This window comes from Tachyglossus aculeatus, chromosome 26, assembly GCF_015852505.1.
Source record: "Tachyglossus aculeatus isolate mTacAcu1 chromosome 26, mTacAcu1.pri, whole genome shotgun sequence".
In the NCBI taxonomy this organism is placed as follows: Eukaryota; Metazoa; Chordata; class Mammalia; order Monotremata; family Tachyglossidae; genus Tachyglossus; species Tachyglossus aculeatus.
The window spans coordinates 13,451,836-13,479,134 of NC_052091.1; the positions used below are offsets into that span (position 1 = coordinate 13,451,836).

The following is a 27,299-nucleotide window of genomic DNA, read 5'->3' on the forward strand; positions in this document are numbered from 1 at the left end:
CCAGACACTGTACTAAGAACTGGGGTGGATACAAGCAAATTGGGTTGAACACAGTCCCTATCCCTTTTGGGGTTCACAGTCTTAATCCCCATTTTACAAATGAGGTAACCGAGGCTCAGAGAAGTTAAGTGACTCGCCCAAGGCCACACAGCAGACAAGTGGGGGAGTTAGGATTAGAACCCAGGTCCTTCTGACTCCCAGGCCTGCCATCTATCTGCTAGGCCATGCTGCTTCTCCCAACGGTTAGTACAGTGCCTGGCACATAGTAAGCGCTTAACAAATGCCATAATTATCATTATTATTATTATTTGCAGGATCTTCCCTCCTTCCCCGCTCCCTCCCAGCTGACTGGACTTTTGACCTGCAACACTGCTTCTTGGTACTGATCATTTTACTAAATCATCACATTTTCAAATTCCTTACATAAAGTTGTTGTCAGCGAGTGTGCACAGGGCAAGTCCTTGCTCACCACTGTGTTTTTCTCTTTGACTCTGCTGGTAGGGTTTCTCGTGCAAACAGATGGCAGTTCAGGGTGGAGGAGGAAGACGCTACCAGCGGTTTGAGACGTGCTTATTTCCCTGACTCAGTTAGGACCTGAAAGCATTTACAGTTACGGAGTGTATCTCGGCAGCAATACTTCGTGTGTGTGTGCATTTCTGCTATTCAAACGTAACACCATTGGGAGACGGGTTGCAAAAATCTAACGGCCAAATCTCTCTAAGGTGAGAGCTTGTCTTTTTGTCCCTTGCTTCATTCTATTTTGCTGGTTTGCTCATTTTGGGGAGAGTTGGTCTCTGGACAGGTTTTTTTTTTTTTTCTGCCAGCAACTCACATACACAGACCAGGCAGGGCAGGGACCCTAACATCATTTGACATCTCCGCTTCCTCATTTCAGTCTGACGGCTTGAGCCGAAAGGCAAAACAGGTTCAAACGTTTTTCAAAGAATTTCAGTAGCTCACTTCGGACTTCTACAGACTGTGCAGGACTCTGGATTTCTAGCCCAGAGGAACAACAACGACAGACCGATTCACCAGCACCTTCCTGGCTTGAGAAGTGAATCCCTTCCAACTTTCTTCAGAGTGTAGTAGGAACGACGGCAGAGCTGAGGTCTGCTGCTCTGTATCTGTGGGAGAGACCTGTCGAAGGATTATAACATTTCTCCTCGCCGAGAATGACCCAGCTGCAGTTCAAAGATGCCTTTTGGGTAAGTAAGGATTTGATCCTAACTTTATGAACGTTTTGAGATCTTCCTTTGCAATCTTTTCAGATGCATCTGAAATAATCATTTTATGAAGCTACAGTGTCCCATCTCTCCTCTCCACCCCCAGTTTTTTCTGCCTGAAACACTGTTTTTTCATGATTTCCTCCCTTGAAGAAATAAAATTTGAAACTTGGGAAGTCCAGTAAGCTTTAGACTAATGATTTGGCTTTTCTTACATGAAATCAATTGCTTCTTTTCCGTTTTCTCACTTCTTAACTTGATTATTAATTGACATCAAGGCGGTGTGGGGCTATCATTTGAAAGAGGGAAAGGATCTGGACTCAGTGTGCCAGGGAGAGTCCTTACTTTCGAATTCACTGCCAGTGCCCTACAGAATTCTCTGGGCAGTGGCAACAGTGAAAACCTTCATTATTTACCTTGAAATAGGCATTTGGTACTATCCCCCTAGTGAAGATTTGCTCCATTCCATTCTAGCTATAGTCAACTGTAGAAGTTGGAGATGAATCAATCAATCAATCGTATTTATTGAGCACTTACTGGGTGCAGAGCACTGTACTAAGCACTCGAATCATTACTATTGTTAATAATAATAATTGCTATTGATAATAATTCTAATAGAGGGGTTTGAGTGATGTGCCATCTCATGTACTAAGCATAACCTAGTGAATAGAGCAAGGGCCTGGGAATCAGAAGGACCTGTGTTCTAATCCCGGCTCGGCCACATTTGCTGTGTCACCTTGGGCAAGTCATTTAACTTCTCTGGGCCTCAGTGACCTCATCTGGAAAATGGGGATTAAGACTGTGAGTCCCACGTGGAACAGGGACTGTGCTCCCCCGGATTTACTTGTATTCACCCAGTGCTTAGTAGAGTGCCCAGCCCATAGTACGTGCTTAACAAATACCACAATTAGTATTATTATTACTGGGTTGAATACAAGGTGATCAAGTCAGACCCAGTCCCTGTCCCACACAGGGATCACTGTCCAACTAGGAAGGAGAACAAATATTTAAAAGGTATTTTCCAGATGAGGAAGCAGAGGCTCAGAAAAGTGAAGTGACTTGGCCAAGGTCACACACATCACGCAAGCCCCAGTTCTCCGACTCCTAGGTCTGTACTTTCTTCTAGGCCACGGATGAAAAGTTTAGAGTGATGGATAGTTTTGGCTGCAGCCCGCTCCCTCTCACCCTCTGACTCACTCTAAAATATCCCTGAGCTATTTTCTCACTATCCTTAGTGCTGGAGAGTTGGACGGGAGTAGTGGTAATGGTATTTATTGAACTCACACTGGGCGCAATGCACTGTACTAAGCACTTGGGAAAATAGAACAGAAGCACAAGATAGGTTTCCTAAGCTCAAGGAGTTTATACTCTATAATGGAGGAACTAATAAATGCAGTTCCTCAGTTGGTTGGGGGAAGGCTATTGGGGAGTTTGTATCGTTCTCTCCCAAGGGCTTAGTACAGTGCTCTGCACAGAGTAAACGCTTAATAGATACCACTAATGATGGATCAGCTCTATTTGTTGCTGAATTGTACTTTCCAAGCGCTTAGTACAGTGCTCTGCACACAGTAAGCACTCAATAAATACAATTGAAGGAATGAATGAAGTGATTATAAATTTCTTTGCCTTACTTTACCTGCATTAGAGCCGAACATCCCTCCTGAGCAGTGGGCTGATTTGTCAGTCAGTCAGTCAGTCAATTGTATTTACTGAGCACTTATTGTGGGCACAGCACTGTACTAAGCGCTCGGGAGAGTACAACACAACAATAGACATGCATGTTCCCCGTCCACAACGAGTTTACAGTCCAGAAAGGGCAATAGGCATTAATAAAGATAAATAAATTACAGTTATGTACATAGGTGCTGTGGGGCTGGGAGAGGGGTTAAATGAAAGGAGCAAGTCAGGGTGACACTGAAGACGGAGTAAGATGGCACCGCTGAAGTTCGCGGCACCGTTGAACTGCTTTACCCGCACGTGGGACAGGGATTGTATCTGATTGCATCTATCCCAGTGCTTAGAACAGTGGTTGACCTATAGTAAGTGCTTAATAAATGTTATTATTATTATTATTATTATTATTACCATCCATCTCTCCTACTGAGGGTAATAATAATAATTATGGTATTTGTTAAGTGTTTACTGTGTGCCAGGCACTGTACTAAGTGCTGGCGTGGATACAAGCAAATCAGGTTGGACCGCGGTCCCTTGTCCCACGTGGGCTCACAGTCTCAATACCCATTTTACGGATGAGGTAACTGAGGTACAGAGAAGTGAAGTGACTTGTCCAAGGTCACACACAGACAAGGGGTGGAGCCAGAATTAGAACCCAGATCCATCTGATTCCCAGGCCTGTGCTCTCTACTATACCAGGGTAGCTACTGGGATTGTAATTCCAATGTCACAGGGGCATAAATAATAATAATAATGGGATTTATTAAGCACTTACTATGTGCAAAGCACTGTTCTAAGCGCTGTGGAGGTTACAAGGTGATCAGGTTGTTCCACGGGGGGGTGCACAGTCTTAATCCCCAGTTTACAGATGAGGTAACTGAGGTGCAGAGAAGTTAAGTGACTTGCCCAAAGTCACACCCCTGACAATTGGCAGAGTTGGGATTTGAACCCATGACCTCTGACTCCAAAGCCTGTGCTCTTTTGTGTCTGCAGCAGTTTGGATTCAGTATTCTGTATCCTATGGAAAGGAAAGAGAGGGCAAACTTCTACGTGTCTAGAATGTCTATTTAATTCTAGAATTCTATCTATGTGGAGTGTGTCTGTCTATTGTTATGTTGTACTCTCCCAAGCTGGTACTCCCAATCTGAACTCCTTGTCTTCCCTCCCAAACCCTGCCCTCTCCCTGACTTTCCCGTCTCTGTTGACGGCACTACCATCCTTCCCATCTCACAAGCCCACAACCGTGGTGTCATCCTCGACTCCGCTCTCTCATTCACCCCTCACATCCAAGCCATTACCAAAACCTGCCGGTCTCAGTTCCGCAACATTGCCAAGATCAGCCCTTTCCTCTCCATCCAAACCGCCACTCTGCTCGTTCAAGCTCTCATCCTATCCCATCTGGACTACTGCATCAGCCTTCTCTCTGATCTCCCATCCTCGTGTCTCTCCCCACTTCAATCCATACTTCATGCTGCTGCCCGGATTATCTTTGTCCAGAAACGCTCTGGGCATGTTACTCCCCTCCTCAAAAATCTCCAGTGGCTACCAATCAATCTGCGCATCAGGCAGAAACTCCTCACCCTGGGCTTCAAGGCTGTCCATCCCCTCGCCCCCTCCTACCTCACCTCCCTTCTCTCCTTCTACTGCCCACCCCGCACCCTCCACTCCTCTGCCACTAATCTCCTCACCGTTAGGCCTCGTTCTTGCCTGTCCCGCCATCGACCCCCGGCCCACGTCGTCCCCCGGGCCTGGAATGCCCTCCCTCTGCCCATCCGCCAAGCTAGCTCTCTTCCTCCCTTCAAGGCCCTACTGAGAGCTCACCTCCTCCAGGAGGTCTTCCCAGACTGAGCCCCTTCCTTCCTCTCCCCCTCGTCCCCCTCTCTATCCCCCCGATCTTGCCTCCTTCCCTTCCCCACAGCACCTGTATATATGTTTGTACATATTTATTACTCTATTTATTTATTTATTTATTGTACTTGTACATATCTATTCTATTTATTTTATTTTGTTAGTATGTTTGGTTTTGTTCTCTGTCTCTGTCTCCCCCTTCTAGACTGTGAGCCCACTGTTGGGTAGGGACTGTCTCTATATGTTGCCAACTTGTACTTCCCAAGCGCTTAGTACAGTGCTCTGCACACAGTAAGTGCTCAATAAATACAATTGATTGATTGATTGGTACTTGTAAGCTACTAGCTTTAGTCACTGAGTATAAATACCTTCGGCTATGGAATCTAGTAGGAGGAAGAAATCACAGATTTCAAGGCTAAGGAACTCATTCTCATTCTCACTCTCTCCCCTTTAATGTTCTTCTTTAAGCACTTATTACGTGTCAAGCAATTTTTTGTTGTAGTTATGTTTTCTTTTGTTGACATTTGTTAAGCACTCACTATGTGCCAACCACTGTACTAAGCCCTGGGATAAATACCAGACAGTTTGGGTAAACACAATCCATGTCCCAAATGGGGCTCATAGTCTTAAGCTTCATTTTACAGAAGAGGTAAATGAGGCACAGAGGAGTTGAGTGACTTGCCCAAGGTCACACAGCTGACAAGTGGCAGAGCTGCGATTAGAACCTGTGTCCTTTGGGCTCTTAGGTCCATGCTCTATCCACTAGGCCAAGCTGCTTCTCTCTTTCTGCCCTAGTGAGCGTAATAGGTGGAGCCTTTCACAGATTAAATTTATTATCTCCCCAGGGTATAGTCTCCCAACAACTAAATCAGCATTTACGTGCTCTCAGCCACCTGTAGTACTTTTGAATATGCCGATTTACATACCGTACTATTTAAGCACTTATTCATTCATCGAACCATTGTTTCAGTTTCCTCTTCCTTGTACCTGAAAATTATTATGTGTCCATCTCCCCAATAGTACCATAAGCTCTTTGGGGGCAGGGATCATGTCTTTTATCTCTATGGTACCCTCTCAAGTTCTTAATACAGTGCCCTGCACACAGTAGATGCTCAGGAAATACTGCTGATTGATCAGGTGGGGCAATCCCTACAGTTTCATTCAATGCAACATTAGGCTGGACGTTAGTTTTCTTAATCTAGGCCTCCGTCCCGCCTCTCTTTCCAGTTCAAAACTCGGAGTGAATCACAGCGAAATGCCCCGGGCCCGAGAGTCCTATCACTTGCAAAGGGTGGATAGGTGGAGAGAGGGGTGGAGAGGCAGGGAGAGGGGGTGGGTGACGGAGATCAGAGCAGGAAGTCATGGTGGAGGGAAATTTTGGCTAGAACTAGGGCGGTTGAAAAAAATTTCAGTGATTAACATCATCAAAGCACTTAGTACAGTGCTCTGCAGACAGTAAGCACTCAATAAATACGATCGAATTGAATGAATCAAAGGGAGCTGGCCCAGGAACACTCTAGAGCATCAGACAAGGCCCAGGAGCATCCATCGATCAATCCGTCAATCAGTGGTATTTATTGAGCACTTACTGTGTGCAGAGCACTGTACTAAGCACTTTGGAGAGTACAATATAACTGAAGTTTTTTGGGGGTTTTTATGCTATTTAAGTGCTCATTATGTGTGAGGCACCATTCTAAGCCCTGGGGTAAACACAAGGCAATCAGGTTGGACACAGCCCATGTCCCACTAGGGGCTCACAGTCTTAATCCCCATTTTACAGATGAGGGAACTGAGGCACAGAGAAGTAAAGTGACTTGCCCAAGGTCACGCAGCAGACAAGTGACAGAACTGGGATTAGAACTCAGGTCCTTCTGACTCTCAGGCCTGGGCTCTATCCACTAGACCACACTGCTTCTTGATAAACACAGTCCCTGCCTACAATAAGCTTTCAGTTTCAAAGCATGCCATCGTCACGCCTGGCCTGCTCCTTCCTTGTTCTGACCAAAGCCATGGACCCCCAAGCTGTAGCGGCTAGAACACCAGCCTGGGAGTCAGAAGGTCATGGGTTCTAATCCCGGCTCCGCCACTTGTCTGCTGTGTGGACTTGGGCAAGTCACTTCACTTCACTGTGCCTCAGTTACCTCATCTGTAAAATGGGGATTCAGACTGAGAGCCCACGCGGGACAGGGACTGCATCCAACCTGCTGAGAGCTCACCTCCTCCAGGAGGCCTTCCCAGACTGAGCCCCTTCCTTCCTCTCCCCCTTGTCCCCCTCTCCACCCCCCCATCTTACCTCCTTCCCTTCCCCACAGCACCTGTATATATGCATATATGTTTGTACATATTTATTACTCTATTTATTTATTTATTTATTTATTTTATTTGTACATATCTATTCTATTTATTTTATTTTGTTAGTATGCTTGGTTTTGTTCTCTGGCTCCCCCTTTTAGACTGTGAGCCCACTGTTGGGTAGGGACTGTCTCTATATGTTGCCAATTTGTACTTCCCAAGCGCTTAGTACAGTGCTCTGCACATAGTAAGCGCTCAATAAATACGACTGATGATGATGATGATGAACCCGATATGCTTATATCAACCCCAGTGCTTAGTACAGTGGCTGATACATAATAGGTGCTTAATACCACATTTATTATTATTATTATCAAAGATGGCCATGCTGGTCCAGGCTGCTTCCTCACTCATCCTCTCTCTTTCGTTCTCAGGGTCTCTTCCACCTGCCACAAGCTTTCTGAGCAGGGGAACCCTGGGTCAGTACTGCGCGTAAGCAAAAAGGAACAGAGGAAAAAAGCACCCAAGAAATCCTAGGGGAGCCATTACAATATTTTCACCTGAAAATAGCTCTACGTGGCCATCTATAAATTACTTGCAAATGTAATGACCTCCTGGCTTAAAACACCTAGATCTGGCCCTTGGGAAATCCTAGTGAGAATCAGTAGGCTAATGGTCAGGGAACGAAAAAAGAAGAGGCCTGAATTATATTCTTGCTTTCACAAACTGAGGTGGGTTTAGCACTCTCCACATCCTCTCAGTCCCCAGGGTGCTTGAAACTGAGCAAAACTCGTCCTACAGAAATAATGTGCCTTCCCACTTCTGTTTGTGGTTTCCCTCCGCTCGTCAACTCTGGAGTTGCAACTCAAGTACAACCATTAGTGGCGGTGAAGCAAGAGCCACTGACTGATTTGCTGAAGTGCAGCAGGAACAGAGAGAGAAATGGAGGGAATGTCGCAGTACTCCTCTACATATTCTTATTCTCTGTCACTTCCTTTACCTGCAATGTAGTTCAATGTCTGTCACCCCCACTAGACCGTAGGGTGGGGATCATGGCTACTTCTTCTAGCGTACTCTCCCAAAAGCTTAGTACAGTACTCGGCACACGGTAAGCACTCAGTAAATACTAGTGATCGATTAATTAATTGATTCGACGTGCCAGTTTGCGGTTAGGTATTTTTAAAAATAGAGTTACCGAATTAAAAGCAAAAATCTGGCATTGAGGGCAGTGTTGGATGCAGGCGGCCTTCGATCTAAATGTTTTGAGGTTCGACCAACGGGACTAGCCCCTTTTAGCCCCAGACTGAACCCCTTCCTTCCTCGCCCCCTCGTCCCCCTCTCCATCCCCCCCATCTTACCTCCTTCCCTTCCCCACAGCACCTGTATATATGGATATATGTTTGTACAGATTTATTATTCTATTTATTTATTTATTTATTTTGCTTGTACATATCTATTCTATTTATTTTATTTTGTTAGTATGTTTGGTTTTGTTCTCTGGCTCCCCCTTTTAGACTGTGAGCCCACTGTTGGGTAGGGACTGTCTCTATATGTTGCCAATTTGTACTTTCCAAGCGCTTAGTACAGTGCTCTGCACATAGTAAGCGCTCAATAAATACTATTGATGATGATGATGATGATCTTACCTCCTTCCCTTCCCCACAGCACCTGTATATATGGATATATGTTTGTACATATTTATTATTCTATTTATTTATTTATTTTACTTGTACATATCTATTCTATTTATTTTATTTTGTTAGTATGTTTGGTTTTGTTCTCTGGCTCCCCCTTTTAGACTGTGAGCCCGCGGTTGGGTAGGGACTGTCTCTATATGTTGCCAATTTGTACTTCCCAAGCGCTTAGTACAGTGCTCTGCACATAGTAAGCGCTCAATAAATACGATTGATGATGATGATGATGATGATAAAGAAGGCTCATTTGGAGCAAAGGCCCCCATGCGTCATAAGAGATGACGAGGCCATGTTGTGAAAAACAAACTTGATCAATATTGTCAGCGGACACCAACTAAAGGACTGGTGGCATAGATAGTGGGTCAGGGACAGCAGGCCGGGGATTGAGCTGTCAGTCTGTCAGTCATGTTTCCATAATATTAGGATATGCATTAATGCAATTAGTTACTTATGGCTTCTATTTGTCCCGTTTTTATGTGCCAGTCAAGGCAGTGTGCTAAGGCTGGGACAACTATGAAATTAACAGTTCAGACATCATCCCCGACCATTGTGAGGCTCACAATTTAGATGCAAGGTAGTACATTATCCGCTCCCTCGGTTTCAACTACCACCTTTCGTTCATTCATTCATTCAACCATATTTATTGGGCGCTTACTGTGTGCAGAGCACTGTACTGAGCACTGGGGAAAGTACAAAACAACAATAAACAGTGACATTCCCTGCCCACAATGAGCTTACAGTCTGGGTTGGGGGGGGGCGGGGGGAGATAGACATCAATACAAATAAATAAAATTACAGAAATGCAGATGATTCCCAAATCTACTTTGCCAACCTCTAACTCTCTTCTCTGCAATTTGGTAATTCCTCTTGCCTTCAGGATGTCCCGCCGATGTGTCAAACTCAATATGTCCAAAACTGAACTCATCTTCCTTCCCAAACCCATACCTCCTTCTGACGTACCCATCTCCATTTGCAGAACCACCATCCTCCCTGCCTTTATAAATCTGCAATCTTGGCATTGTTCTTGACTCATATGACTCTTTTAACCTGCATATTCAGTAACCAAATCATGAAGGCTTTATCTTCACAACATCTCCCAAATCCTCCCCTTCTCTGCATCCAAAATGCTACCATGCTGGCTCAAGATCTTGTCACTATCCCACCTCAACTGCTGTTTCAGCCTTCTCCTGATTTCCATGTTTACAGCCTCTCCCCTTTCCAGTCTATACTTCATTCTGCTGTCTATACCATTTTTCTAAACATCTTTCGAGCACATTTCCATGCTCATCAAAATTCCCCAATGGTTGCCCTAATGGTGTCTGGGGTCAAGGAACCTGATACCTCTAAATTTCAACAGCAACAGACACCCCATGACCTTACTCGCTTCTTATATCCACTATTGGGCACTATACTCAGAAGTAGCCTCATAAGAATTGGAGAGTTTTCCTGTGAAAATCAGAGGAAAAGCCAAAGACAGAAGGGAAAGACAAAAACAACAACAACTGCAACAACAATGTGCACATTTGGCCTCCACACAGCTAGGCAGACCAGAGCCTGGAAACGCAAGAGAATCGAGCAACAGAGCCGAGCATGTGTGGTTCCTTCAGGGAGCAGGGCAATATCACCAGATCAGAATCCTTGATCAATCAATCAATCGTATTTATTGAGCGCTTACTATGTGCAGAGCACTGTACTAAGCGCTTGGGAAGTACAAATTGGCATCACATAGAGACAGTCCCTACCCAACAGTGGGCTCACAGTCTAAAAGTCTTGATCTTCTGTCTTCTTAATAATTACAGTATTTGTTAAGTGCTTACTATGTGCCGGGCACTGTACTAAGTGCTGGGGTAGATACAGGGTAACTGGGTTGAACACAGTCTCTATTCCACATTGACCTCACTGTCTAAATCCCCACTTTGCAGATAAGGTAACAGAGGCACAGAGAAGTAAGATGATCTGCCCAAGGTCACAAAGCCAACTCATGGTGGCCGTTTATCTTTTTTTTTTTTGTATTGAGGCTGTAGTTTTTCTCATCCGGTGCTTTCGTCATGAAAAGAACATACTATTGTGTATTTAAGATTCTGATTTCCGGAATAGAAAAGGATACCAGATGCTGGTGATAATATAGACGATTTGGGGTGATAAACATTCACCTGAAACATATTTATAGTTGATTTCAGAAAACTATGAAATTCAACTTTGCTCTGTTTGCCATCTGCAATGTTCAGTTCAGCCCATGCAAAGGTTAGTGGCCAAAGACACGTCCTGTTCTGGCTTTGGTTTTCTTTTCCTAATTTCATTTTTCTTCGTCCAAATGCCATACTTTCAACCACCATCTCCAGTTCCTATGAAATACATAAAGGCCATTTTGGGTCACTCGATTGCGGCCACATTTGTTAGTCATTTTCTCCTCGATAGTCTCTGCACCTGCTGTTCCATTGGATCACACTATTTTGGCTGGAAATCTTCGTCTGATTTTGCTATTTTATTTCTATTGAATCTCCCGGACAAAGGAACAACTGATTTGTTGAGTTCTTTTAACAAATGAAACTGAAGTCATGCTGCCTGTAAAACCAAAGATGCTGGAACATTCTTGGCTTCTGATGCTGGGTTTATGTCCTTAATATCCCATTTATTTGTGATTTCAGCACCAAGGGGATGAGATAAAGAAAATTGATAACCCAGTCCTCCTGGCTAAACCCCAATATGTGGTTGGACCAATGAAAGCTTGAATGTTTTTTTTTTTTTTATTTACCTCTCTCTTGTTGCTCAGTCATTCTACAGTAAACTTGGCAGTTCAATATAGAGGTAGTTTCATTGTTGGTAAATATACACATTTTTACTTCTAAGAACCCAGAGAAACTTGAAAGGACATTTATCTTTGAGTTGTAAAACATTCATTTGTAATTCCCTTCCATTTTCATTCAGTGAATTGTGGATGCAGAAACAAGAAAAATGGATCAAATACAGAATTAATTCTTTGAAATTCATCTTCAGTGACTTCTTTTTAGTTGGCTCTTGTCAAACTATTACTGTCTTAATTATTTATATATGCACCTCAATCTCTCCTAAGACATTGCAGTGATAAAAAAATGGTTACCTGAAAACTTTCCTTCAGTTTACTTTTCCCTCCCAGTAGATTCCTGTTAAATTGGAAGTGGACTTTTCTAGAATTATTATTATTATTATACTTCCATTTGGATTTGCACTCTTTATTCACCCCATCTTCAGCCCTATAGCACATATCTTCAAATCCATAATTTATTTATTCATATAACATCTGCCCCCTCTCTAGACTATAAGCTCCTTGCAATCAGAGAATGTATCTAACAACTCTGTTTGTTCTATTGTACTTCCCCAAGTGCTTAGTACAGTGCCCTGCACATAGTAAGTGCTCAATAAATATGATTGATCGATCAATTGGTTGTTTAGCACTTCCTATGAGCCAAACACTGTACTAAGTCCTGGGGTAGATTCAAGATAATCATTCAGGTTGAACACAGTTCCTGCCCGACATGAGGCTCAAAGTCTAAGTAGGAGGGAGTAGGATTTAATCTCCATTTTACAAGATGAGGAAACTGAAGTAGAGGAGTTAAATGACTTGCATAAGATCACCAACAGACAAGTGGCAGAGCCGGAATCAGAACCCAAGTCCTCTTACGCTGAGGCCTGTGCTCTTACCACTGGCTCTGCTACTTCACAAGACGCTGACGAAGTCATGGCCAACGTTGGCATATTTTGCCAGCACTGTCACAGCTTCCTAAATGGCTGCCTTCTGCCTTTCCTTGCCCCATCTCTCAGGAGGAGTGCATCTCCCAAATGCTCAGGCTGAACGCTTCCTATTGAATTCCTTTCGGAGAAGGTGGTAGGCAGAAGCAAAAGCCCCGAGGCTGCTTGACAACGTTGTCAGGGTGGCATGAGTGGCCCGGAATCAATCAATCAATCAATCAATTGTATTTATTGAGCATTTACTGTGTGCAGAGCACTGTACTACGCGCTTGGGATGGTAGATGGGCAAATCCACCAAGGGGCCAACTAGACCCAGCATCATTTCAAAAGCTTCCAGCTCACCTAGGTTGATTTTTCACCAAATATTTTTCCTATCAGGATAGTCTCCTTCCCCACTTCCTGAATATCAATAAATGGTAGTTAGTGAGTGCTTATTGGGTGCAGAACACTGTCTCCCCCTTCTAGTCTGTGAGCCCGTTGTTGGGTAGGGACTGTCTCTATATGTTGCTGATTTGTACTTCCCAAGCGCTTAGTACAGTGCTCTGCACACAGTAAGTGCTCAATAAATATGATTGAATGATTGAATGAATTAACACTGTACCAATTACTTGGGAGAGTACAATACAACAGAGTTAGTAGACACATTCCCTGCCCACAAGAAGGTTTAATCAATCATTCATTCCATCAAGAGCACTTATTTATTTATTCATTTTTATGGTATTTGTTAAGTGCTTACTATGCCAGGCACTATACTAAGTGCTGGGGTAGGTATGAGTTTATCAGGTTGGACACAGTCCTTTGTCCCACATAGGGCTCACAGTCTTAATCCCCATTTTTCAGATGAGGGAACTGAAGCACAGGGAAGGTAAGTGACTTGCCCAAGGTCACACACAGCAGACAAGGATTAGAACCCAGGTCCTTCTGGCTTCCAGGCCTGTGCTGTATCTACTAGGCCATGCTGTTTCTATTGAGTGTTTACTGTGTGCAGAGCACAATATAAGGTAATTAGAAGATATGATCGCTGTCCTCAAGAACCTTATATCTAGCAGGGAAAACACCAAATTAAGCTTCAGATCGGAGGCAGAAGAAAAAAAGCTATGTATATGAATTAGTGGTTAAGTGCTAAGGGTTGTATATGAGGAGAGTACCCAAAGGTTTAGGTGGTCTTAAAGTTCTAAAGTGATAGACTGGGGGAAAATAGAATGGAGAGATGAGAACTTAATCAGGAAGAACCAGAGACGTGATTTCTAAAGGCCCATGAAGATGGAAATGGCTGTGGCCTGTCAGATTTGAAGGAGGTGGGAATTTCAGGCAGAAGGGAGGGTGTGAGCAAGAGGTTGACGGTGAGAGAGATGAGAATGAGGCATATTGAGTAGACTAACTTGAGAAAAATGAAAATGGTGATCTGGGATGTCCTGGAGAAACCAATGGAGAAGTAGAAGGGAGGGAGCTGATTGTCTCAAAACCAATAGTCCCGAGTTTCTGTTTAATGTGGGGAGGAATAAGCAGCCATGTGAGATTTTTGAGGTGTGGTGAGACAGATGCTGAATGACGTGTTAGGCAAACGATCCTGGCTGCTGAGTGGGGAATGGCCTGGAAAGGGCAGAAACTGGAAGCAGGGTGATCAGCGAAGAGGCTGAAACCATAGTCGAGTCGGGACCAGCACGGAGGCAGTTGGGATGGAAAGCAGGGACAGATTCTATGAATGTTGTGGAGGAGTCCTGACACAATTTGGTGACGGACAAGATATGAGGGTTGAAAGAAAGGCAGGAGTCAAGGGTAATGTCAAGTCTGCAGGCTTCAGAAATTGAGAAAATGGTGATGGAGTCAGCTGCGATGGCAGCATGGCCTAGTGAAAAGAGCACAGTCCTGGGAGTTAGAGGACCTGGGTTCTAATCTCACCTCCAGCACTTCAATCAGTCAATCGATAAATGGTATGTATTGAATGCATACTGTGTGCAGAGCATTGTACTAAGTACTTGGGAAAGTACAATACAGCAGAGCTAGTAGACTGGTAGACGCCATCCATGACCGCGAGGAGAATGATGTACGGACTGAAGAGGGGAGAGACTGAAAACGGATTGACTAGTGAGGAGGCTGGTACAGTAAACAAACCTGTAAAGGACAAATGCCTTGGATCAAGGTCTTTGCCTTTTGACAGGAGGGGACAGATCCTGGAAATATTGTGGAGGATAAACCGATGAGATTTGGCAACAAACTGAAAACAACGTTGGGTGCAAGAGAGGAATCGAGGATAATGCCAAAACTGTGGGCTTCAGAGGCAGCAGGGATGGCGGTATTGTCAATTGTGATGGAAAAGTGAGGGGAGAAAGTTGAACCCTGACCTGAGCTGTAGAAGTTTGCAGAAGTGATGTTGTAGTAATCAATCAATCAAGATAATTATTGGGCACTTACTGTGGGCAGAGCACTGCACAGATGTGATGGTTGCAGGAAAGGAAAAAGGACATGCTAGACAAAGTTGCTCTCTCCTCAGCATTTCTACCCCAGTTGCTGGCAGCTGGGCTGTTCAAGTGGCTGAATGTTTGCCAAGGAGGCTATTGTTTGTGCTTCTGGTACCCAAGAACCCGGACACTGGCCCTGGGACAGTGTCTAGGAGAGTGGCCAGTCAAGAAAGATCATGGCCTAGTGAAAAGAATGTGGACCTGGAAACCAGAGGACCCGGCTTCTCATCTTGGCTCTGCCACTAACCTGCTGTATGATCTTGGAGAAGTCGCTTAGATTCTCTGTGCCTCAGTCTCCCTATCTGTAAAATGGGGATTCGATACCTATTCTTTCTCCTCCAGAGACCCATGAGTGACAGGGACTCTGTCCAACCTGTGTCTATGTAACAGAGTGGGGAGGGGGCCTCAGGCCTGGGGTTGGAGAACTGGGGACTGTGGAGTCCCTGCAGGAGAGTGGGAGCGCCGGGATTGGGAGTCCATGGACAAGAAAGCAGCGTGGCCTAGTGGAAAGAACCTGGGCCAAGGAATGAAAGCACCTGAGCTCTAATCCCGGCTCCTCCACTTGTCTTCTGTGACACCTTGGGCAAATCACTTCATTTCTCTGAGCCTCAGTTACCTTATCTGTAAAATGGGGATAAAGACCGGGAGCCTCATATGGGACACGGATTGTGTCCAACGTGATTATCTTGTATCTGCCCCAGAGCTCAGCACAGTGCCTGGTATACAGTAAGCACTCAACAAATACCATAACCCCCCCTGATTATATTGTATCTACCTCAGTGCTTAGTACAGTGCTTGGCATATAGTAAGCACTTAACAAATACCATTTTCATTATCATCAAGAAAAGTTCCGATCTGCAGATAAACATTTCCCTTAAACACTGGTTTTCTTACAGTGGTGAGGGTTGGCTTTGCGTCTGGTTTTTCAGCACTGGATTTTACAGGGCAGCTGTCACAGGCTTCCTGGTTGTGTTGACACACTGCCCACTCTTGAGTAACAGGATATATGCCAACTAAAATTTCGGAGACCCTCCTTAATGGGGAAGTTGGTTGCCAGAGTCAGAAATTTTCATGTTCAGGAAGACAGAACAAACCTACGTGTACGTCAGAATGATGGCTCATGACTCAAGGGATCACGGTCTTTTTGGGAAGTGATCTGGGTCAGGAAAGGCAGCCGAGCAGTCAGACTTCTTGGTGGCTTCTGGAGAGCTTGGGCTGCTAGCAGGGCCTGAGCGGTGGCTCCTGGGGTAGGGTCAGCTGTGGGCAGGTGATGGAGCAGCATGGGCAGCAGAGTGGCCTAGTGGACAGAGCACGGGCCTGGAATTCAGAAGGATCTGGGTTCTAATTCCATCTCCGTCACTTGTCTGTTGTGTGACCTTGGGAAAGTCACTTCACTTCTCTTTGCCTCAGTCACCTCATCTGTAAAATGGGGATTAAGACTATGAGCCCCATGTGGGACAGGGACTGTTGTCCAACCTGATTATTATTGCTGCTATTGTATGTTAATTGTTAACTGCTCTCAGTGCTGTCATTAATCCTCGCTGACCTCACCATTACCTATCAATTCCCCTGCTCCCATCTGCCCTTCCCCATCCTCACCTTCCCTTTTCCCTCTCCCACCCAGCTCGTTCCCTCCCTTTGCTCCGCCCCCTCCTCGCCACCCCTTCCTAGAATCCCTCTGTGTCAGTGCCAACCCTCATCCCCCTCCCATTGAGCAGTTCCCCACTAAACCCCTGCCTTCCAACCCCCTCCATCCCCTCCTTCCTGCCCCCGTCCCATCCCAGTTCTCCTGTCTCATCGCCACCCCTCATCCCCCTCTCCCCTTCCAGGCCCTCACCAACTCATTCCCATCCAAACCCTCCCCACCCCTCGCACCCCTCCCTCCCCTCCCTCCACAGCTGCTGCCAAGTGTGGTCTATGGAACCCCTGCTCCATTATAGGTAAACTCCCTTTCATCCTTGACCTGTTCCTTTCCCGCTCTCTCCTTCTCCTCGCCTTCACTGAGATTTGGCTCACCCCAGAAGACACAGTCTCTTCTGCTGCTCTCTCCAGTGGAGGCCTCTTCTTCTCCCACTCCTCCAGACTTACAGGGAAAGGAGGAAGTGTTGGCTTCCTTCTCGCACCCCAATGTCGCTTTCACACTATCCCTCCTTCCCCTTCCCTTTCCTTCCTCTCCTTTGAAGCCCATATTATTCTCCTCTACCACCCCCTCCAGATTCTTGTAGCCATCATCTACAGCCCCCCGGTCCCACCTCCAACTTCTTTAATCATTTTGACCCCTTTCTCACCTTCCTTCTCTCTTTTTCTATGCCCACTCTGATCGTCGGAGACTTCAACATCCACATGGAGGTACCCGGTGACTCCTCTGCAACCCACCTTCTAGCTTTCCTTGGCTCTGCCAACCTCCTGCTCCTCCCCACCTCACCTACTCACCAACTTGGTCACACCCTCAATCTCATCATCTCTTACCGCTGCACTATCTCCACCCTCACCAACTCTGAAAACCCTCTCTCTGACCATAACCTTCTCACCTGCCTCCTCTCTCACACTCCTTCCCCCGTAAATCTATATTACTCCCCCACAGAGACCTCCACTCTCTCGATCCTATCCAGCTCTCCCAGTGCAACATACCCCACCTCGCCTCCCTATCCTCTCTATCCACTCTTGATGATCAGATTACAGCTCTCAACTCCACCCTCTCTACTCAACTCAACTCACTTGCTCCCCTTTCCCTTCATCGCTCTCGCACCACTAACCCACGGGCTTGGATCACTGCCACTGCCCGCCTCCTTCGCTCTTATGCTCGAGCTGCTGAACACTGCTGACGAAAGTCTAAACACCAAGCCAACATTGTTCACTTCAAATTTATGCTTTCCTGCCTTAACTCTGCCCTCTCCTCTGCCAGGCAAAACTATTTTTCTTCCCTTATCGACACCTATGCCCATCTCCCCGGTCAGCTGTTTTGGACATTTAACTCCCTCCTCAGGCCCCATGTTCCTCCCTCTCCTCCATCCCTCACCCCCAATGATCTGGCCACCTACTTCATTAGGAAAAGTAACACCGTCAGGTCTGAGCTCCCCGAAGTCACCCCTCCCCTTTCTCCATCCCCCCTGCTCTCAACCCTCTCCGCTACTTTCCCATCCTTCCCAGCAGTATCTTCAGGTGAGATCTCCTCCCTTCTCTCAAGAGCCACCCCTGCCCACCAACCTGTGCTTTGGACCCCATTTCCTCTCATCTTATAAAAATTCTGACCCCTTCCCTCCTCCCTTCCTTAACTTCCATCTTCAACAGCTCACTCTCCAATGGCTTCTTCCCCTCTGCCTTCAAACATGCCCATGACTCCCCCATCCTAAAAAATCCTCTCTTGACCCCACTGCCCCTTCTAGTTATCATCCTATCTCCCTCTTACCCTTCCTTTCCAAACTCCTAGAGCGAGTCGTCCACACTCGCTGCCTTGAATTCCTTAACTCCAACTCTCTCCTAGACCCCCTCCAATGTGGCTTCCATCCCCTCCACTCCACTGAAACTGCCCTTTCAAAGGTCACCAATGACCTCCTTCTTGGAAAACTCCAGTGGCTCTTACTCTATCCTAATCCTCCTCAAACTCTCAGCTGCCTTCAACACTATGGACCACCCCCTTCTCCTCAACATGTTATCCAACCTTGGCCTCATGGACTCCGTCCTCCCCTGGTTCTCCTCTTATCTCTCTGACCGTACATTCTCAGTCTCCTTTGCAGACTCCTCCTCCCCCTCCCATCCCCTAACTGTAGGGGTTTCTCAAGGGTCAGTTCTTGGTCCCCTTCTGTTCTCTATGTACACTCACTCCCTTGGCGAATTCATTCGCTCCCACATCTTCAACTCTCATCTCTACACATCTCCTCAACTATCATCTCTCTCTCCCTCCCTCCAGGCTCGTATCTCTCCCTCCCTCCAGGCTCGTATCTCCTCTTGCCTTCAAGGACATCTCCACCTGGATGTCTGCCCACCATCTAAAACTCAATATGTCCCTGATCACAAGGAGTTTAAAGGACAGTTTACAGAAGGAAAAAAACTGATGCATTATCATTGTGGTATTTGTTGAGCACTGAGTCTCTGCCAAGCACTGCACTAAGCACTGGGATTGATACACTACAAGCAAATCAGGCATATATCCTGTCCCAAGTGAGGCTCACAGTCTGCAGTGTGGCTCAGTGGAAAGAGCACGGGCTTGGGAGTCAGAGGTCATGGGTTCAAGTCCCGGCTCCACCACGTGTCTGCTGTGTGACCTTGGGCAAATCACTTAACTTCTCTAGCCTCAGTTACCTCATCTGTAAAATGGGGATTAAAACTGTGAGCTCCTCGTGGAATGACCTTATTACCTTGTATCTACCCCAACACTTAGAACAGTGCTTGGCACATAGTAAGCACTTAACAAGTGCCATTATTATTATTATTATTATTTAAGAGAATGCCCTCAGGGTTCCTGAACATCCTCCAGAAACCTTGAGTATCATCTGAAAGATTCCTGCAAAAAGAAAATCCATCGTCACAATGAGAGCAGTGGATGTAGCTGCTCTATATTTTGGCACCTTGGGAGGTAGATTCTTTGGCCCAACATCCTGCAGCTTGTTTGTCCTGATCCATATCAATCAGTTAATCAAGAGTACTTAGTGAGCATTTACTGTGTGCTGAGCACTGTACTGAGAACTTGGGAGAGTACAATGCAGTTGGGGGACACGATCCCTCCCCACAAGGGCTGTAGTGGGAGACAGACATTGAAATAAATTACAGGTAGGGGAAATAGCAGAGTGTTAGGATATTTACATATCTGTACACCTAAGCAGGGGAAATTGAGGGAGATTGATGGGGTGGGGGGGGAATTTTGGAGTCTATTGCAACTACAGTTCCACCTGAGAGGCCAAATCCTCCACAGACTCAGGAAGTGCAAAGTGATCGGAGCCAAATATCCCAAATGCTTCCTTCCAAGGATCTGAGACAGGACAGCGAATCATTTGGTCTGTGCCGGGTGCTGCTGAGAACAGCCTTTGGTGGAATGAGGAGCTTCGAGTGTTAGAGGGCCTGGGAGGAAGCTGAAGAGTTCAGGGTAGACTGAGCTAATGCTTCAGACCCCTCTCTCTGAGCTCGGTTTCGCTCCCCTGCCGACAGAGCAACTGCAGAAAGTGGCGGGGGTTGAAACCTACCCCGTCAGCAGTGGCCTGATTCGGCCGCCCTGTGCTACGGGGATCTTGGAGAGAAAGTAGCAGCGTTGATAGGGGCCAAACCACACTACTTCCTGGCCTGGGCAAGGCTCCTGCCTTCACTTTTGTGGTTGTTGAAGCTGAAGGAACCGAAAGGTGGAGAATGAATTCCCCTTTTCAGTAGCAATCTAAGCCATTCATTTCCTGTTCTGCGTCTACTTGGCGGAGGCAGAAAGGGGGAGAGGAAGAAGCACTGAGAAGAGAGAAAGAGGAAGGCTGCCAGGAAGAGGAAGGTGACGGTGGGGGATGGGAGAGAAGTTGCTCAATTGGCCAATCCTCCGGCAAAAGAACCAATAGGAAAGATAATTTCCAACTATTCCCATTAGTACCGAATGCAGATTTCTTCTATTGCCTGATCAGGATCTTTTTCTCCTGGATTACCTTGGTAGGGATCACTTATCCCTGGCCCTATCATTTTCCCTTTTAGGGAGGCCCTTGGCCTGCTTTTATACTGGACAGTCTGGTTTTCAGGTTCTCTGCCTCCTGTTTGCTACTGACCCAGCACTAGATGCCTTAATAATAATAATCATTCATTCAATCATATTTATTGAGCGCTCGCTGTGCGCAGAGCACAGTACTAAGCGCTTGGAAAGTACAATTCGGCAACAGATAGAGACAATCCCTACCCAACAATGGGCTCAGATAATAATAAAACTAATAATTATGGTACTTGTTAAATGCTTACTATGTGTCAAGCACTGGTCTAAGTGCTGGAGTAGAAAAAGGAATTCAAGGTGGACAAAGTCTCTGTCTCACAAGGGGCTCACAGTCTTAATCCTCATTTTACAGATGAGGTAAATGAGGCCCAAAGAAGTGAAGTGACTTGCCCAAGGTCGCATAGCAGACAAGTGGTGGAGCCGGGATTAGAACCCAGGTCCTTCTGACTCCAAGGCCTGTGCTCTATCCATTAAGCCACGCTGCTTCTCTGATGTCCTGTATCTTTATTTTAATCAACATTTCTTGAGTGCTTACTGTGTACGGAGCACTGTATTAAGTACTTCTTTTAAGCAGACTCCCATCTTCTGCTCCCAAGCGCTCCCAGAGAGAGAGATTGTCTAGAAAACACCTGGAAGTCCTGGAATAACCTGATTTATACAAATTGATACTCTGTCTGGTCTTTTCTTATGCCATCGAGTCATTTCCTACCCCTAGCGACACCACAGACACATCTGTCCCAGAACGCCAAATTCATAATACCTTGATTTGATTTGGTGCTTTTATTCCCAAGTGCTGTAGACTGAAAGCTCTTTGTGGGTGGGAATCATGTCTACCAACTCTATTATACTTTTCCAAGCACAAGTACTGTGCTCTGGATAGAGTAAGTGCTCAATGATTGATTGATCGACATTACTTATCTCATTTTAGTCCTCACAGCATGCCTGAGAAGTAACGAAACGTAAGGTATGATTAATTCCATTTTACAGATAGGGAGACTGAGGCACAGAGAGGTTAAGTGATATGCCCTTAGTCACACAGTGGCAAAGCTGGGATTAGAATCTGGGTCTTTCGACTTTCAGACTCAATTCTTTCTAATAATAATGATATAATAACTGTGGTATTTTAAGTGCTGACTATGAGCCAAACACTCTGCTAAACTCAAGGTAGATACAACACAATCAGATCAGACACAATGCCTATACTGGACTAAAAGTCTAAGGGGAAGGGAGGGCAGTGTTTAAACTCCACTTGACATCATCATCATCATCATCATCAATCGTATTTATTGAGCGCTTACTATGTGCAGAGCACTGTACTAAGCGCTTGGGAAGTACAAATTGGCAACATATAGAGACAGTCCCTACCCAACAGTGGGCTCACAGTCTAAAAGGGGGAGACAGAGAACAAAACCAAACATACTAACAAAATAAAATAAATAGAATAGATATGTACAAGTAAAATAAATAAATAAATAAATAAATAAATAAATAGAGTAATAAATATGTACAAACATATATACATATATACAGGTGCTGTGGGGAAGGGAAGGAGGTAAGATGGGGGGATGGAGAGGGGGACGAGGGGGAGAGGAAGGAAGGGGCTCAGTCTGGGAAGGCCTCCTGGAGGAGGTGAGCTCTCAGCAGGGCCTTGAAGGGAGGAAGAGAGCTAGCTTGGCAGATGGGCAGAGGGAGGGCATTCCAGGCCCGGGGGATGACGTGGGCCGGGGTTCGATGGCGGGACAGGCGAGAACGAGGTATGGTGAGGAGATTAGCGGCGGAGGAGCGGAGGGTGCGGGCTGGGCTGTAGAAGGAGAGAAGGGAGGTGAGGTAGGAGGGGGTGAGGGGATGGACAGCCTTGAAGCCTAGGGTGAGGAGTTTCTGTCTGTTGCACAGATTGATTGGTAGCCTTGACAGAAGAGGAAACAGAGTCAGAGTGAAGTTAAGTTATTCACCCAAGATCACACAGCAGGTAAATGGCAGAGGTGGGATTAGAACCCAGATCTCTTGATTCCCAGCCCAGTGCTCTTTTCTACTAGGCCACTTTTTTTTTTTTATCCACTTTCTGTTACACTACTCTGCTATGGCTGAAGAGGCAGAGGTCTTTTCAGGTCCAGGATACAATGACCAAATCCATAAGACATCAGCCTCATGAAAAATGTCAAGTGATCAAACCTAGTCCACATTTCCCCTTCCCCCGATCCTTTTGCAACACTATGGCACTTGGATTTGCACAGACCTTTGATTTTCTTCCTCCTTCAGACCCTCAGAACTTATGTACATATCCGTAATTTATTTATCATAATGTCTGTCTTCCCCTCTAGACTTTAAGCTTGTTGTGGGCAGGGAACGTGTCTACCAACTCTGTACTTTCCCAAGCACTTAGTACAGTGCACTACACCCAGTAAGCGCTCATTAAATATGACTGACCCATCGATTGGCTAGAGCAATCAATTTAAAGAGCATGGAAGGCTGGTGGCCCCCCAGATTTCTCCCTCTCAGGTCCTCCTGTTTTTCCATGCCCTTGTTTCTGGTACTTCCTTCCAGACACTTCAGGCTGTGGTAGAATTTGGAGCAGGAAAGGTATTGGGGTGCAGAGAGGATGGAAGGGAAGAACAGCTTCTTCTTCCTCTCTGTAAATTTTTTTGTGTGTCTGTCTTCCTCTGCTAGACTGTAAGCTTCTTGAGGGTGTCTATTTACCTTATTACCCTATTTACCCTATTGTAATTTACCCTACTTATAATCTCTCAAGCAGTTAGTACACAGTACTACTGCACATAGTAGGCTTTCAATAAATACTATTGATTAACTGGTTGGTACTTTTGGGAATGGCTGAAATGGGCTCCCAGTGATCCCCTCTTTCCACCCCACAATGGGAAGTTTGGGGAAGAGGGGGCGACCTAGGGGTGATTTGGCCCAAAAAACGGCCCTTTTTGTCTTCTGGTTGAAGTAGTTTTGCCAGTGGGAATGCCCATTCATTCATTCTTTTGTTCTATCATATTTATTGAGAGCTTACTGGGTGCAGAACACTGAACTTAACATTTGGAAAAGGCCACTGAGGTGAGGAGCCTAAGCAGGATGCTGCAATAGATAATAGAGACAAAACATTTTCTGTTTAGTCAAATCAAGTGCCTCTCCCCAACTTCCTCTCCTCTCTCATTTCCCTCCACCTACAACTTTTCCCTCCACCTCCAATTCCCTCGACTGCTCTTGGATGCCCAACGTTGTCTTTCTGAGCAGAGGCGCAGTCTAAGCTGTGTTTATGCAGTTCACAGGAAGCCTAAGGTTGGGCTGCTAGTTATCTGAGTATCTGTGGACGGCCAGAATTGCCGGATGAATCAGGCCAGTGTAGTTTGAATGACCCAGATTCATTAATTGGATTCTCATGGGGATACTGGTTACTGTTTCTCTGCACCCTGGCTGTTCAGAGCTATCTCAGGGATTAGTTTCCTTAGTGCTTGGGAGCCGCTGGCTGTAGTCTCTGGGGAAGATGGATTTCTAGGTGGAGGTCAGGGCTGGAAGGGAGAGGATTGCTTGCCTTACTTTGGTTTTATCAGGTCCCCCTTGGTGGGTGGCCACAATCTGAGGCTTCCAGGCCTCACTAAGGTGGCCAGGCGCAGGTTACTCCTCTGATCAGGAAATTGGAGCCACAGAGTGAATTTGACACTTCGGTGCTATCAACTAATGTTTTAGTTCCTGTCCTGACTTGGGGCAATTTAGGTTGACCCGCCAGTTGGAACTTTTGTTTCTTTTTCTGACATAGCTGAGGAATGAAGTTTTGCCACATAGTACTGGAAGGCCATTGCCGTTTAACAATTTCCTTATTGCACCCAAGACAGTGGTGGCATTTCGAGGGCTGTGTTGGTATTTCAATTAAGTGAACTCCTGAAAGTACCATGCATCTCCCCAGGAGACCAGCGTCAGAGAGCTAGACCTTTCTTTTCCCTGGGAACATTCTTTTCCTCTACCCAGGGTCATTCCGGTCTATTACTCCGTGTTTACAAAGATCCTTTCATCCCATTAGCTCAAGGTCATTTACCAACATTGCTCCAGGGAGAAGGGAGTGAATGGGGAGAATGCACTATCAGAACTCTGAAATACTATTAGGGAAATGACTTCTGACCTCTGCAGTAAATCCTATTCAGTTTTGGAAGAGTTACTCTCCCTCCCCGAAGGAAGTCCTTTGCTCCATTCTTTCCAGCTCTAGATTTACTGTCAAGTGTTAATCATTATGATTCCCATTTTACAGAAGGGGAAGGATGAGGTGAAGCAGCATGGCGGGCCTGGGAGTCAGAAGGTCATGGTTCTAATCCCGGCTCTGCCACTTGTCTGCTGTGTGGACTTGGGCAAGTCACTTCACTTCTCTGGGCCTCAGTTACCTCATCTGTAAAATGGGGATTAAGACTGTGAGCCCCACGGGGGACAGGGACTGTGTCCACCCCGATTTGCTTGTAACCACCCCAGCGCTTAGAACAGTTCCTGGCACATAGTAAGTGCTTAACAAATACCATTATTATTATGATTTATTGTAGAGGGGTATTTCTTTGGGGTCCCATAATGAGTTGGAGACAGGATTGGAGCCAGAACTCTGGTGTCATAGCCCAGGGCCTTGAGACCCTTTTGGATAATTTGGATAATTTATTTTTAATGACATTTGTTAAGTGCTTACTATGTGCCAGACATAGTATTAAACGCTGGGGTAGATGCAAGCTAATTAGGTTGGATGCAGTCAAAGTCCCACAAGGGGCTTAATCCGCATTTTACAGATGAGATAACTGAGGCCCAGAGAAGTTAAGTGACTTGCTCCCAGTCACACAGCAGACAAGTGGTGGAATTCGGATGAGTACCCAGGTTCTCTACCTCCCAGATCTGTGCTCTTTCCACTAGCCCATAATAATCTATTTTAGCAACATTTCACTGGATCTGTGACTCCATTTGTTTTGCCTTTTCTCCGAGGAACGGGCTGTCAGGACCACCTAACCTCTGACCTTAACATTCGCTTGGGTAAAAAAAAAAAAACCCCAACAACAAACCTTCAGGGTGAGAGGAGAAACTGGACAGAAATAGGAGAAATCATAATGCATCTCTACTGGAGAATCAGAAGCCTCTTCTAGGTTGGCTTTGGGCTTTCAGAACTCCATGGCCTCTGCTCAGGGAAACACAGTTTGGTCGATCCATTTCCTCTCGACTTATACAACCCTTGGCACTGGCTTTTGAAGCATGCACTCTGGCTGCTTGTGTTAACTGGCATTTTTACTCTGGGGCCCAGACATGTGGATTTATTCAAATGCCTTTTGTGGAAGAAATAAAGCACCCTGAACTCTGGCCATGAATGACAGAATACTTCAGTTCAGCTCTCCAGATGCCTGAATTCTCCTGGCTGAAGAATAAATGGGCTAAAGAAGCCCAGACCAGTCCAAGGTGACAGTGAGACCTAGGGAAGGAATTTGAGGGAGGGGTCCCGGCGAAACTAACCCCCAGGCATGCCTCAAAAGGCTCAGACTCACCACCCTGGCTTGACCTTCAGGTAATGTCTGGTAATGTCACTTTCAGCCTCTGGCTTTGGTTAGCAGACTACATTCTTTCCTTCAGGCTGGGAGATTCCTCCCCGTTGCCTAGTGGAAATTGTACTGCCATCATAATCTCTTTCTGAGATATTCTGGAAGACCCGGGATTGGCAACAGACAGACTGGCTCTGAATATAGCCCCTTGCTTATAGACCATTGAGTTCACAGCAACCTGGGCCTAGGGTTAAATCACTTCAGGGGCTTTTGGGGTTTCAGCCCCAGGCCTTGGTCTGGGGGTGTGGGGTTGGCATCCACCACCCCCGTCCTCCATCCCCGAGAGACATACAATTTAAGCTACTGTCATTTCAGATGGCTATCAAGCACTCCCTGACTCCACCACTTTGGCCGTCTCTTTGGATCGTATGAAGATAGTGCCTGGAACAGACCTTTCCAAGATGGTTCTTTGGCACGCTCAATGCCAGGGGGTGGGCCACTGAACAGATCCGTCCCCCATGTACTGCCCTGGCTCTGCCACTGCCCCCACCCCCCCCCCCCCCCCCCCCCCCCCCCCCCCCCCCCGCCATATATACATAAGTACTTTGGGGCCAGGAGGTGGGGAAGAGCAAAGGGAGCCAGTCAGGATGATGCAGAAAGGAGTAGGAGGTGAAGAAAAGTGGGGCTTAGTCTGGGAAGGCCTCTGGGAGGTGATGTGGTATCAATTAGCCTTTGAAGTGGGGGAGACTGGTTGTCTGTAGGCTTAGAGGAGGGAGGGCATTTCAGGCCAGAGGCAGGACGTGGGTCAGCAGTGAGACACAGGAGATCTACTATGTGCCAAGCTGCCATTCTAAGTCTAGGGCAGAGGCAAGGTGACCCAGGCCCTGTCCCACATGGGGCTCACAGTCTAAATAGGAGGGAGAACTGGTATTTTATCACCATTTTACTAATGAAGGAACTGAAGCACAGAGAAGTTAAGTGACTTGCCCAAGGTCACACAGAAGGCAAGTAGCAGAGCCAGAATTAGAATCCAGGTCCTCTGACTATCAGGTGCGTGAGAGGCTTCCCTGCCCCCTTGGATGGGTGGAGAAAGGGGGCAGGGACGGTGGTCTCGGTTTTTTACCAAGAGCTGGAGTTTGGATTCTAATTCACTCACTCACTTGCCTGCCCAGTCCTGTCCTGTCCTGTCCCCACAGTAGGGGACA

At 46.2% G+C, this 27,299-nt stretch overlaps 1 protein-coding gene across 1 annotated transcript in view; it reads left to right on the top strand.

The window, feature by feature from the left end:
- Positions 1-559: 559 nt before the first annotated feature.
- The window catches only part of PSTPIP1 (proline-serine-threonine phosphatase interacting protein 1), a 96,615-nt gene continuing 69,875 nt past the window's right edge, over positions 560-27,299 (top strand). The window contains exons 1-2 of the mRNA XM_038767275.1: positions 560-722; positions 896-1,205. Coding sequence (XP_038623203.1) covers positions 1,173-1,205 — 33 coding nt within the window. The 5' untranslated portion in view covers positions 560-722; positions 896-1,172. The remainder of the gene's footprint in view (positions 723-895; positions 1,206-27,299) is intronic.